Source organism: Heterocephalus glaber, unplaced genomic scaffold, assembly GCF_053883595.1.
Source record: "Heterocephalus glaber isolate CG9 unplaced genomic scaffold, H.glaber_assembly_v1.0 deba00001456, whole genome shotgun sequence".
Classification (NCBI taxonomy): domain Eukaryota; kingdom Metazoa; phylum Chordata; class Mammalia; order Rodentia; family Bathyergidae; genus Heterocephalus; species Heterocephalus glaber.
The window spans coordinates 2,314,190-2,328,435 of record NW_028258304.1 but is presented as its reverse complement, the minus strand read 5'-3'; the positions used below and the strand labels follow the sequence as shown (position 1 = coordinate 2,328,435).

At 45.2% G+C, this 14,246-nt stretch overlaps 1 protein-coding gene across 1 annotated transcript in view; it reads right to left on the bottom strand.

The window, feature by feature from the left end:
• Window positions 1-1,459: 1,459 nt before the first annotated feature.
• Tgfa (transforming growth factor alpha) overlaps window positions 1,460-14,246 on the bottom strand; it is a 105,272-nt gene continuing 92,485 nt past the window's right edge. The window contains exons 4-6 of the mRNA XM_021262491.2: window positions 6,781-6,930; window positions 3,846-3,955; window positions 1,460-1,726 (exon numbers count right to left, since the gene is read on the bottom strand). Coding sequence (XP_021118150.1) covers window positions 1,719-1,726; window positions 3,846-3,955; window positions 6,781-6,930 — 268 coding nt within the window. The 3' untranslated portion in view covers window positions 1,460-1,718. The remainder of the gene's footprint in view (window positions 1,727-3,845; window positions 3,956-6,780; window positions 6,931-14,246) is intronic.

Here is a 14,246-nt window from a genome sequence, read left to right as displayed (position 1 = left end):
AAACTGGAGCCATGTCAGCTGCATTGTTAGGGGCTGGCTCTAAACAGACCCAATTTTTGCATGTAATGCTTCTGGTGTGGCATCATTAAATAAGTGCCAAAGTTAAGCCTCAGGTGAGGTCATGGCCTTGACTGTAAAAATCAGAAATTCATAGAAATAGACTAGGGAAGAAGAATTAGGGGTATGACAGAATTTTCCAGTGAAAGTTAACATGATATGTCTAAGATTCTTTCAAGGCATGATAAGTTAAATGCAGTGAAGGGCTAAAAGGTGGAAATCTTTCACTTCTCAAATATTAGAGAGCAGTTTCTTCACATGAGTATTTTATATATTTCATTGTCATTCTGTTTCCAACTTTTAATGAAAGTTCTGAAGGATGAACTCCAAGCTGTTCATTTGAAAGGACCCACTGCTTTCCACAGGCTAGCCCAGCAGGTCAGAATGTTCTCAAGTGCTCAGGAGAACAATTTCTACTTCTCTGGAGGGGAAAGTGAAAGGCTTGTTAGTGTTTTTGTTCACAAAACTGGCATTCTGAATAGAAAGGAAAAAAATCCCACTGGAAGATTTCTCTTAATGCTTAAAAATAAATAGGAAAGTTAAATTTCTTCTTTAAAAATAAAGCAACAAACCAACCAAGCAACAAAATGGAAAATAAAGGATTGGTCCCCTTTCATGGATTTGGCCTGAAATGCCCATGGGTGGCTGCTAATGCCCAAGCTGGGCTCACGAGGAAGTTAATCCATTTAGTTACCAAGCAGTAGAATATGTTTTGTGTTTACTTATGTCACACATGCCTCTTGTCCTCTCTCCCCAGCAGTGGGGCCAGATCCCTGCTGCTGGAGTTGCTAAATTTTCTAGCAGAATGCATCAGGGCATTTACCTGCTTTGTGTTTTTGATGGCATGACCTCTGAGCTCTGATCTTGGCTCCTATCAGAATAATCCTTTGGTTCCATTTCCACAGCCCCTGGTCTTACCTGTCTCAGAGGCCTGTTGTTTCTAATCAGTTAACTTTTCAGCCAGCAACACATACATCATTAATGTATAAGTCTGAAAGGGTGTGTGCTTTTTACACTGACTTAAAAGATTAGAAATAAAACCATTATCCATCTCATAAATAAGAAATTGTTTTTGAGGGTGGCAACAACTTAGGAAGGTCTTCAGTATCATGTGTTCATGGAGGTTGAGAGTCTGGTGGTCAGAAGACATAAGACTCAATGACTTCATGTAACAATAAGCCATTTCTCCTTTGCTTCTGACACCAATAAACAGATGAGACAAAACAGCAACAAATATAGAATCTCTGGTGTTAGGCAGGATTCTGTTGTGGGGAGGTGGCCCATCAAGAAGAAATACAGCCTGGATCTATGGCTGGCAGGAAACAATGGCACACACCCGGACTCAGATACCACCTGACACACACAACTGACGTAGGTAAACAAGAAGGCCACCCCTTTGCAATTCTTGTTCCACGAGTCTTTAAATTGTGGTCCACTGACGTCTTCTGTATAACACACCAAATAACCCCAAGTGGACAGAGTTCTGACAAAGTTGTGAAAGCCCACTCAAAACAAAATGCTGGCGATTTTGTGAGGTGAGGATGGGCAACCGAGGAAAGGTCTGCTGGCCCATCCTGGGCATCCCTGGTGGTGCTGTCCTAGGGAAGGCCTTTCTTCATTGGTTGCCACAGTCTACTTGGCCAAATTCTGATTCTGGCTCTTCAGACCACTGGCAGGAAAGAAAAACAAGTTAGGCATTGTGGGTTAGACTCCTGCCATACTGGGAAAAAGAGCTTGAGACAAAAGAGTTGGAGATGGCATCAGTCAATGTCACCAGGTTCTCTTGGACAGTTACACCCAAGTTCCAATTCTGCAGGTTCAACCTCAGGGGCAGAAACTTCCGAAATTGTACTTCAGTGCCAGAAGACATCAGAGGGCTGATGAAAAGTGAAATGGGTTGTAGCAGAGAAGGGGATAGGGATAGTGGTTGCACCCTGCTGTAGCCAGGTGTCAAACTAGCTTGTAGCTGAGTCCCCTGCAAAGGGTAGCTTGGTGGGCAGCTCAGGAGCTGGTCCAGGGCCTTGTACTAACATGGCTTCCCCTAAGGCTGTTACAAGAATGGACCCATTATTTTTCAGTAGGTGAGCCCTGAGGGGCTCCTCTGTGGCTTGCATGGTAAGGCAGCATAGACAGTCCTCAGCTCCTGAGTCCAGCTCAGCCTGGACATCTGCCTGCCCTGATACTTCCTGTAGTTCTTCTAGAGGTGAGGAGGGGAGAGTGGCCCAGGGGTGAATCACATCTCTAGTAGGACTCATGAGTGAGCATCCCCAGTTCACCCATCCATTAGGCCCAGCAGGCCTGCCTGGTAGTCCATGAGGCTATAGTGGTATGCATCATCTCAGGGAGAGGGGTTCAGCCTTGGTGGTCATCTCGGCAAGGTCAGACCCATTCCCAGCTCAAAGTTAACTTCTCAGAATGGGGCTAGAAGTGACATTAACAAAAAACTCTACCCAAGTGATTCTGCTGAGATTCAGATAAATGCTAAAAATCCTGCTCACATTTTGTTAAAAGATTTAAACACTTTTCTATTGGTGATAAAAAAATAAAAATACTTTCCTCTGTTAGCTCTACAGAGGCTCCTTCAAAGTAGCAAAAGGGAAATGTGAGTGGGGCCTTCTGAGATCCTGTTTCTTACCCTCATTTTCCTATCAACTCGTAGTGGGATCTGAGCAAGCCTTCAGGAAACTGTTTACCCACACCACTCATGAATTAGCCTCCTCTTAAGCCCTATATAAGGATTAATGGATGCATGTCCTAAGAGCTGTGGGGCTCCTAAATCTAAGTAGTGCTCTTGTACAATTACTGAATTGAAACGAATAAGCAAATGGTGCTGTTAGACCTCCAGCTCCTTCCAAGCCAGACTGCTATGATAATTAATGAATAGGGGTGTCTGGCCCCCCAGTCACATGTCTCCCCACCCTGTCCATGCAACCTGGAGTTTCTGGAATGCCAGCTACTTCCTAGAGAAGGACAATCGAGGTAGATTAGCCTTTGGAGATTGTCTCCTGATCCTGTACTTCCTCAAAAGGAAATTTAAGTTATGATGGGCTCTCTTGGACAAAAGTATATCCCAGGGTAACTTGTTGATATGGGTGAAATTTTTCAGGATCTGTTTAGATACAGGAATTATTCAACTCCAGGGGCCAAGAGCCAATGATGCCAGTTTGGGCCCACATCCAGATGTCCACCTTCTTCATGGATGTTGGTGAAATTCATAAACCAATGTTAAACTTAATGAAAATCACTGGATCTAAAAGTTTGGAGGGTTCTTAGAGACCTTTTGTAGACCAAACTCCTCCACTGACCAATGGAAAGGGGAACATGTCTTTCTTCAGAGGAAGATAGTGAATATCTGTTATGTGTCTACAATTTGGTATACACTACACCAGTGGTGGCAAACCTATGGCACGCGATGTGCTGCAAAGGGCTGTATGTTATCATTGAAAGCTCTAAAATGTTTGCCATCACTGCACTATGCTATGTGTTTTATGTCAGTACTCATCTAGTTTGAACACAGTCTTTTAAAAAGAAAACTGAGGCAGTATGATGTTAAGTGACTTGTCAAAGGTCACATAGTCACCAGCAAGGATAAAAGAGCTCCTTTCTAAGACAAACACACCTTAGAATGAACCAAACTTGACTTGGTAGAAAAAAACAACCTCTCCTTTTCTCCTTCTGGCCTCACTCTCCTGGAATTTGGGCCCTGTCTTGGAGGAGAGGGGTCACTTTCTCTTAGTAGTGCCTCCCAAAGAAGAAAAGGCTCCTTCCAACTTGAAGCCACCCTTTACCTGTTTCTGAGTGGCAGCAGGAGGTTCTTCCCTTCAGGAGGGCGCTGGGCTTCTCATGCCTGCAGACGAGAGCACGGCACCACTCACAGTGCTTTCGGACCTGGCAGCAGCTGCAAAGATCCAGAGAAGACCGTCTGAGCTGGAGTGGGGCAGGAGTGTCTTGCAGTAGGTCCTGGCTGAGCAGCTTTGGTCTCCCAAGCAGCCTTTCCATAGGGACCTCTAAGGTTTGGGGATGAGGGCCTTGCAGAATGGTGGCCCTCTGGGGCACATTCTGGCCACCAACAATAGCACATGTTGGGTGCCCCTAAGTACCAGCATTATTTCTGCTCTGGAGTCAAAGGGTCACCTGGTTCCCGTTTCCCTGGCTCTCAGACGGGACTGGTCACTCACCCACCTGCTTTCTCCAAAAAGAACCAGTTAAGAAACTCCATAAATGCAGGAATAGCCTCATAACAACCATGAGGACTGGGGCTAAGCAGCCCCCTCTGGTTGGTGGGGCTGTAAGAATTCAGGAGTTCATTCATCAGGTACTGGCTGCTGCAGAGCAGGAAACTTGGATGTGCTGAGTTGATTCACACAAGAATGAGTCATAGATTACAAAGGCTTTGAATCCTGCTTTGAGGACTAAATTGTAGTTTTGGAAATCCAACCTCTTTGTAATCCTGTTGCTTGGAGTTGGGCAGCAACAGGGTTAAGAGGACTCCTGACTTGCTCTGTAGGCAGCAGTGAGGAGTTTTCAGTTAGGAAAAACAACCACTGAATCCAAAAGAAGAAGAGAGACATTAACCACCTAGAGACAACAGCAGCTGATATCAGAAAAGAGCTCATTCCCATTCATTTAAACCTTAACATATATACAATCTATGCATCCATGAACTGGGGCTGGAAGAAGTTTTGTAGCTGACACGAGGCCAAAGACAGATAAGGAAACAAGCCAGGGGCTGAGCCTCTCTTAGTGCTAGTTAGTATTTCACGGTCTCTACCCTAGCCTCTCCTTTTCTGCCCTGCACTGGCATATGAAGCCTGCAAAGTTACTAAGCCTTTGAATCTTTGGGCAGCAGTGCTGAGGAGGGGCCCTGAAATCTTCTGGCCTAACTTGCTCAGTCACAGGTGGGAAATGAGAGGCTAGAAAAGTCAGTCTGCTAGGACTTGGGGTCCTCCTAAGTCACAGAGTCTGGGCTGGGATCAGCTCATTGCATACCAGAAGAATCTAAAGATCTTAATTCCAGACCCATCAATAACATTTTCTTGTAGCCAGCTAGCCAGATAGGCATCCCCTGGTCACTTCCCAGCCAGGAGTGTCTCAGGACATTGGAATCAACGCCTCTAGATCTCTCTAGCATGGGAGGTGCTGGTGCCATCCTTGACTGTGCAACTCAGCTGGGCCCCATGCCCAGCAACCAGCAGCCTAAAGAGACTTAGTCTCTGGCAGGGGCAGGCTGGGAAGGGAAAAAGGAGAGGTGAGACTGCCTGCCTCCCTGGGAATGGGAGATGGTGTCCAGGCATCTAGATTGTCCCTGCCAAATTAGCTTTCAAGTCCCTTTGAGGAGGTCTAACTGGGCGTCTAGCCTTGTCCCCAAGTGTCTGGGACCCTCTTGGCTGTGGAAACAGTGCTATAGAAGTGCCAGGTGAGTACATTCAGTTAGCTGGCCATGGTAAAATAAGTGAGGCCAGTGGGCTGCTAGGTGGCTTCTCCTCTCCCAGGGAAGGTCTCTGTGAGGGGCAGGGCCTGGACTGTGTCCCATCCTGAGCCAAAACTGCTTTTCCATTTCCTGAAAACATGCTTTCCCAAGGTACCTGCAAGTGGAGTGGAACCCAATTAGGGAGGAAGGAAAGGTTTGCCCAGTTTAGAGTTCATTCCTTTCCACTTAGTGCTAGCTTGGTCCAGGAGAAGAAGTTGAGAAGGCTGTGGCTACTGCTACAAGCTAGGGCTCTCAGGGGCACTTCATTTTTTGTCAGAACCAGGGACACGTGCTTTAGATGTCCCAATAACAGTGGACCACCAAACCAACAGGATAGAGTCTCTTATTTGTCTGTGTGAACCTAGACAACCCTAGAGGGCTAAAGCCTGGATTCCTGTGTTAGCATATAACTGCTTACTGTAGCCATCCACGTATTGTCTCTACTGTGAGTCAATCTGCACTGAGCTGACCGGTGGCCTTGAACTGACCTATGGATTCCTTGTGCCTGTCCAATTAGGTATAAATCCTCTGAGAATTTGTTCTGTGACTTGGGCCGTAGATATTTCCAGGTAGTAAATCCGGTCTAGTGCCAGGTGCTAGGAACACAACATGGATTTGAGAAACTCTGACACTGCAGAGCATTGATATATAGGTTAAGATGGAAATGGGGCTAAGACATTCTTGAGAAGGTCTCTCTTGGTTTAAGGCTCAGAACAGCTTCCTGGAGGATACAACGCAGGAGCTGGATTTTGGAGGATGAAGAGGGGCAGAGTGGGAGAGAAAGAAGAAAGTCCATGCAGAGTGGTGCTTGTCAGCCTGTAATAACATCAGCAGTAGTCTTTGATGTGGCTTTAGAATTTACAAAGTTCCTCCTGCAAAAAAAAGTGATTCTGATGCTGTCCAAAAGAGGCTGGGAGCTGTTTCCAGTTCCCTTGGGAGCAGCAGTCCATTCATCACTACTTTGAAGCCTCTAAGCCTAACTGTGGAGAGGGAGGATGCCTTTGGTTTGACACTGGTTTTCAGTAGCACACAGACCATTGCTGGCAACCTGTCCAGGGTGTTCTAGATATTGACCCAGCTTGGCTGCCACACTATGCCAAAAGTCATCAAATTTCTCTTAGCTTTGCTGACACCACTCAGACTTCACAGCAATCAGCCTTGCTGAGGGGGGCTCTGGTATGTGGCCAAGCTGCAGTTGTCCCTGCTGGGGCAGGCAGGCAGAGCATTTGACCTGAGGTCCAGTAAATACTCACTGTATCAGCACACAAGTGATGATGAGGACAGCCAGGGCCACAATGGAGACCACCACCAAGGCAGTGATGGCCTGCTTCTTCTGACTGGCGGCCACCACTGCCAGGAGATCTGCGTGCTCACATCGTGCACCGACGTACCCAGAATGGCAGCTAGGGGAGAAAGGAATGTCAGTGTGCTCCCAACACAAAGTCTTTTCTCTGTTCAGGGAGGGCTAGGCCATAGGGAGCCAGAACTCCCGGGAAAAGCCCAAAGGAGCCCTCCAGCCTTTGCTATGGGAGACAAAAGTGAGTAAAATGATCATCTCCCTTGCCACAGGCACTGCTTGCTAAGAAGAGGGAAACCAATTCTCTTCATTCCCTGGGGATAAACGGTGCTGTGAAGTACTTTGTGATTATTGTTACTCTGCTAAATCTTGGAGGGGGAAGAATAAATGCAGCAAAGGTGTTTGTGACAAGAACTTCATAAAGATCCAGGTTATTTTTAAAGCCAAATGTAGTATATTGAGAATTTCTGATGAGAGAAAGTAAACATGCTAAATTAGTTCAAGACATAGGATATGCTTTTTTATCTTCTTCATCAAGTTTAATTAGTCCTCCAAGTATCCAAGTATGCAGGGAATATCCTAGGTAGGGGGTAATGGGTAGGGAGCCCAGTACCACTACCTTGTCACTATAGGAATGGAATCTTGGTGTCCTCACATTCAACGATACCTCCACTACAGGTTAGTAAGGGCACAAGCAAGGTCATCACCAACATGCATCACCAACGCTGCTACTCTGAGTTTCTATGGTTTCAATCATGATAATACAGCCTGCTGCCATGCACAGTGAGTTTTCACCTGCTGATTCTCCAGGATGTGCCCCAGCCACACTGAAATGTTGGGCATCTCCTTCTACAGGCATCTTCCCCTCAGGCACATGATTTTTCTCAGTAGAAGATAGTTGGCTTACCCACTGGTTCCTTCTTATTGTGAATGAAAATATTTGATTGCCACTTTTGGAGACTTCCTTGAGGGGCAGCCCCACATTTTAGGCTGGATTTGAAGTTTGGTCTCTCCTCCAAATTGGTAATGATAGCTAAACTTTTTTCTTTAAAGATTCTACCTTTTGATTAGCCAACTATAACTTTCACTTATAGATTAAAAGGCCTCTGAACAACAAGGAAAACTAAAACTAAAAGGGAATGAATAGTCCTGAGGCACCTGCCATTGTGCCAGGCTGGCCCCAGGACCATTATACTTGTGTTACTACTAGACCTGTCCTCCTGGATCACTGGGCATGGAGGTAAGAAAAGTGCTTGAAGCCACTTGATAAACATGGTCTATTTTCTTGGAGCACAGATTTTGTCCAATGTCAACAAAAATTTAAGTATTTTAATGTTGAAGGATTAGATACTTACAGATTTAAGGTTTATGGCAAACAGGAGAGGCTGAAAAAGCTGACGCTGAAGGTCACAGACTAGGATATAAGGTGTACAAGCTTTTCCTACCTTATTTAAATTTAATTGTTATTTTAAATTCAGGTATTTGTTCTTTGGTTAAGGGTTTTATATTTAACATATGTTTTCTCATTTAGTCATTACATGAAAAAATCAAGTCACTGTCTGTCTTGCACCTGTCCTTCTAGGGACTCCAAAGGGTTTGTACCAGGTTTGCTGAGTCTGGACTGGCTCCCACTTACCAGACTGCTGTGGCTACATGGTAGATCAAGCCTGGGCTGGGAGCTTAAAAAGCAAACTCTTTATCGAATCTGGCTTTTGGTTTAGCCTCTAATCTTGAAAGGGTAAAGACATTTGAGAGTTTTAATTGAGCAAGGTACAAAGGGTATATAGTCTTTGGTAAGTAAGGAAGTTGAGAGGGCCCAACTGGGATGGAAAAATGCCCTGTATGGCTCTCTACAGAATGGGGACATGGAGAGTGGGCCCTGGACTATGAAGGGCCAAAGTGGAAAGTGGAGGGGAGATCTCTAGTAGAAGGCCTCTCCTGAAGAAGAATTTGGATCACTGACATCTGAATAAGAACACTGACTCACAGCTAAGGACAATGAGACAGGGGCAGGTGTGCATTTGTTTTTATTTACCCCACAGTTCTGGGGATTGTACCCAGGGAGTGCTGAGCTGCTTTCCAGTCCTTTTTAAAAACTTTTAAAATACTGATACAGGGTCTAAGTTGCCCAAGCTGGCCTCAAACTTGTAATCTTCCTACTGCAGCCTCCTAAGTGGCTAGGATTACAAGTGTGTGCCCCATTTGTGTTGTTTTGTCTGGTTTAATTTTAATAAAATTACTCAAAGGCAGAAGTGGAGAAACAGCTCACCTAGGTGGCACTGGCCCTTTCCCTCTCAGGGGAAAGTGACAGCAGACCCGACTCAAGGCAGGGAGATGATCACCAGTTGGCCCAGGCATGCAGACATCTAAGCTGTCAATGTCTAAAGAACACTGGGCAAAGCGTCCCTCCTCCAGCCCATCCCCAAGGTTTTACCCTACACTGACTACACTCTACCTTCCAAAGGGGTGCCTGAGTTGTGGGCTTCCTCTGCATGATGTTTGACATACCCTCCCTTCAGGGTCCTAATCTACCCTCTCTGCTTTATCCCCGACCACTTACATTTCCAGTGGTCCAAGTTATGTCACTCATGCCCCACAAGTCCAGTATTAAACCCCAGTATTGTAAACGAGTACAGTGCCCAGCATGTAGGTACTCAGGACGGAATGAATGAGGAGCTGCCTGCCATGTGTCCACTCTTAGCTCCTATTTTCTTCTCTGACTTACTGCCCTCAGATTCCACTTCAAAGACCATATTCTCTAAAAATGTGTACTTTACACACTCATTTATTTATCCAGTTACCCATCCATCCATTTTTCCATAGCTCCTTCAATGGCTTTCCCCTGTCCTCCTTTGAACCTCCACATGACCATGTTCGTCCCCTCTCTTCCCACCCTCTTTGCTCCTTCCTGCAGGGCAAGGCCTGGTTCTATAAAATATCCTCCTTCTCAGTTACTCTTTACTGGGAGGAAAGAAAAAGTGTTCGGTGAAGCCTTTCTTTAAAAAACTTCCCAAGCTTCCACTAATATTAGATTTAATGATTATTTTAGGCACAAGTCACCCAAAGAGGAAGAAGAGCCACTTTGCCTGGTTATAAATGAGTCACATATGACTCAGGTGCTGTCCTTTCCCTCAGTCAGGCACTAGTTTCTACCCAGCTGCACATTAGAATCATTCGGGAAGCTCTGGAAACAGCCAGGCCCACGACTACACCCCTGGACATGCTCATCTAATTGGTCTGGGCACCAGGTGCTTGTAGCAGGCAGCTGGGCCTGAGAGCCATGGGCGTAGAACTATTATCCAAATGCGCAGAACCAAGAGCCAACAAGTCACAAATCTGCTGGTTCCTCTTTCTCCTTCCCCACCTCAATATTTTCCCATGGTGGTGGTTATAAAATAGGTCCTACATATCAGATGCTAGAGAAATGGGAGATGTTGCTCTCCCTCAATTTAAGAAAGGAATCTGAGCAAATAGCAGTCACTCCATCACAAAGGGGAATGGGAGCTATGTTACTGAACATTTTCATATATCACTTGACCATTCCATTTCATGTCTAGAGTGGATTTGAGAGCCAGTGACAGCTGTTGGTCTAACACAAGGGTCTGCAATGCTGTCTTGTCTTTATAATTCTGAAACTGAGGCTTCCGAACCACATTCGGGTTGATGCCCCACAATAAGAATGATAAGAAACAAGTACAAGAGGAAGAAAAGAAAGAACACAGCCAAAGAAGGATCAGGAGTTGCAAAAGGACCCATGGAGGCTTGGGATAAAGGGCAAGTGCTTCAGCCATTGGGTCCCTGAGGCGTTTTTCATTTTTGTTGCTGATTAAGTCTGAAGGTTGCTTTGGTGCTGTTCTTAGGAGCAAACATTGTGGCTGTGGGCCTATTTTAACATTAAAAATTCAACTGCCTGTGAGATGCTTTCTCTTCTCTTGAGAGGTTTCAGGTCTTCCCTCAGCCCCCACTTCACTTGGCTCATGGTACCCTTTTCAAATATTGAGAAATATAGTAATGCATGTAGAGCTGTATTCTGAACTTTTATTTTTAAGACAAATTTTCTCCAACTAGAAAATGAATGTTTCTAAGCAAATTAGAAAGTATGTATGTGAGAAAGAAAAAGAAAAACGAAGAAAGCTCATATCATTGTACACCAACCCCAAGTGGCAGTCCAAACACTTTCCCTTCCATACCATTTCTATTTAGTTTTAAACATAATTATTTTTACAATTTTATACCAACTTCTCATATAAGATCTCTTCACTATTTTATTATCACATTAAAAACTCTGCAAAAGTCATTTTAAGCAGTTGCACAATAATTTATGTACTACAGTTGCTTTACCAAATTCTTACCATTTAGATCATAACCAGTTGAGGTATAAGTAATGTCAAGTAGGATGTGAGGGCGATCTGGCTGCGACATCTGTCACCCCACTGATCGCCAGGGTGGATTCGGCTGATCTGGCTGGCCAGGCAGGTGTCCCCTTCCTCCCTCACCACTCCATGTACGTCCCTCCCGAAGCTGCGCGCTCGGTCGAAGAGGACGACCACCCCCGATAGAGGAGGACCGTTTCCTCGGTCAAGGGTATACGAGTAGCTGCGCTCCCCTGCTAGAACCTCCAAACAAGCTCTCAAGGAATGCCAAGTATTAACTTTGTGCACATATCTTTATTTGTATTTGAGATTATGTCCCAAGGACAGACTCTCAAAGGTAGGGACAACATGGCACAGACTCTGTAGCCAGAATGTCATGGGTTCCTAGCCCTTTCTCTACTTTCTGCCTGTATGGCCTTTGAGCATGTTACTTAACTTCTCTGTGCCACAGAGTCTGCATCTTTAAAATGCAATAATAATAAGGCCTACCTCATAAAGTATTAAATGAGCATTAAATGAGTTAGTATCTTACACAGGGCAATAAGCAGCACCTGACACAAAGAAGGGCTTTGTAAGTGCTAAAAATGTAGAGAAAAGGATGGGAATATTTTTAGTGCTCTTGAAATGTTATCTTTATTTGCACTGATGTACTGTTAGGCTGGAGAATAGTACCCCAATTATTAGCTAAGTCTTTTGGCATAGGTTCCAAGCTAAAGTCTTCAATATGACGGTCCAGCATTTGAAATAACTTTAGAAATGTTTTACAAATAAGTTTAAATTTAGAGATAATAAAAATCTATTATCTATTATTATATTTTAGTATATGTGCTGCTGAAGTGAGCACAAAAATTTATTATCTATTTAAAAAATATGATTTACACTAACTTGCCTTTAACACAGCACAATCCCAGAGAGCCAGGATGGGAGTGGGTACACGAGATGCAAGGGCACGTGTGTTGGGCTGACCAGTTCTTGGCCTCTCAAGAGCTGGATTCACTCAGTGTGATCATTTCTCCAGGCTGTGGCTGGAGGCAGGCCTTCCTTTGCAGCTCTGGGCCGAGAATCGCATGGCATGCCTACCCTCAGCGGGACCTAATGCTGTCCCTGAGCCATGGTGATGGTGATAGTGGTGCTGATGTACTGGTGATCGTGCTCACAGCAGCTGCAACAGCAAACACCTGCTCTTATACTCTCATAGGAACTGGCCTTGGAGGTTCTCTAAGGCCATCTCCTACAGTTTTCAGTGATAATGACAGAAACGGTCTATATCTGAGCCATCAGCCACCTCGAGGCGCTGGGCACTTAAAATGTGGCTAGTGCAACTAAGAAGCTAAATCTTAATTAATTAAATCAATTAATATAAATAGTCCCACATGTCTAATGGATCTTGTCTTGGACAGCAATTACTTTCTATGCATATTGTCCCTGAGTCCTCATTACAAGCCAATAAAGTGCTAGCACTCCCATTTTGTACACAAAGAAATTGAGGCTTAATGGGGCTAAGTCATTTGTATGAAAAGACTCAGCTGGATTTTAGCCCAGGTCTGTCTGGCCTCCAAATCCATGCCTTTAACTGCATTATCCTGCCTGGTGACCCCATCTGCTTTAGATAGAGGCAGGGCCAGAACAGGGACACACACTTTCTCCAGACCTGTGGTTGTGAGTGATGCCATATCAATTAGCTCTTCCTTCCCCACTGGCTGGTTGTTGGGATGACAGTAGATCCATATACAGTGGCTCATGTACCCACAGGAATTCCCCCTCCCCAAACCCACCAACCGAGTCTTGGTCACAGGGCAGCCTGCTTATAACTGATGGTGGCCGCATCTCTCTGTTTGTTCAGATTCCACTAGAATGTACTGTGGCCAGGGCTATGTGGAATGTCTTCCTTGGCTGATGACAGTGTGTTTTCACACTTTGCTATGGGAAAGCTGTCAGGGAGCTCAGTCCCTGAGGAGTGATTTGGACAGGTGAGAAACTTCAAACTAGTTGCCTCTGGTTGCCGACATGAGAACTCTTACAACTTGTCACCTGGGTGGCTTCCTCTGACTGTTTTCCTTTGTTTGACGACTTCTACAGGCAGTAGACAAACAGTATGAGGAATCTGCCTCAGGGAGAATTGGTGCCCCAGCCTCATCACACTTCTATAGCCTTACTGTCTTGGCACATTCTCCTCCCATCTGTTTTCTGATATGGCTGGGACCAAGTGGAGACTTAGTAAAGGGAGACAAAAATGTGCAGATGGACAATCCAGGGCTCATCTGAAGCATAAATGTTTTTCACTATCTTTGGCCATGTATTTGTTATTTGTTTCAACTTTTTTTTTTTTTTTGTATCGGGGATTGAACTCAGGACCTTGTGCTTGCGAGGCAGGTGTGGCACCACTGAGCTAAATTGTTGTTCCCCCACACAGTGCCATTTTAGGTTTTCTGGGAACCTAAAGATTATTCTCCTGGAAGAGATTCTAAGGATGGTAGTATTTTAGAAAGAGCGCTCTCTTTCAAGGCTGTGATCTTGGGCTCACTATAGGTTCTTTATCAGGTCATGACAGATGGGGCTGTACCTCAAGGTATGTCATTTTTATTGACCAGAATGTTGTGTGTGTCAGCTTCCCAAAGCTTGGGTGGTTCTTAAGAGCAGGGACAGAATGTTCTGGCTTCCCCTGCAGACTCAGAGTTTCTGGTCTAGTGGGAATTAATTAGAACATTCTTCTAGTTACTGTAAATACAAGAAGGTATAGGTGTGGTTCTATCTTCCTGAGCTTATGAGCCAGCAAGGGAGTGGGGTGGATGGAGCCCTGGACCAGGGCTAAGGGCTTGACTTGTTGGATTGTGTAGTCTTAGAGTGCTAAGCAGGTGGGATGGCATGTCATTATCTGTCCCCTCCACCCCATGTTTAGAGCTGAAGGGGCCTTCAGATCATCCTGTCTTGGGGCTGAATACTTGCTCCTCTTAGGGGAAAGTATTCTCTCATTGGGCATCTGAAGGGAGCCAAGTGGGCTAGGCTAGGGAGGGCAGCAGTGGCAGCAGGTGCTGGGGACCAGCATTCT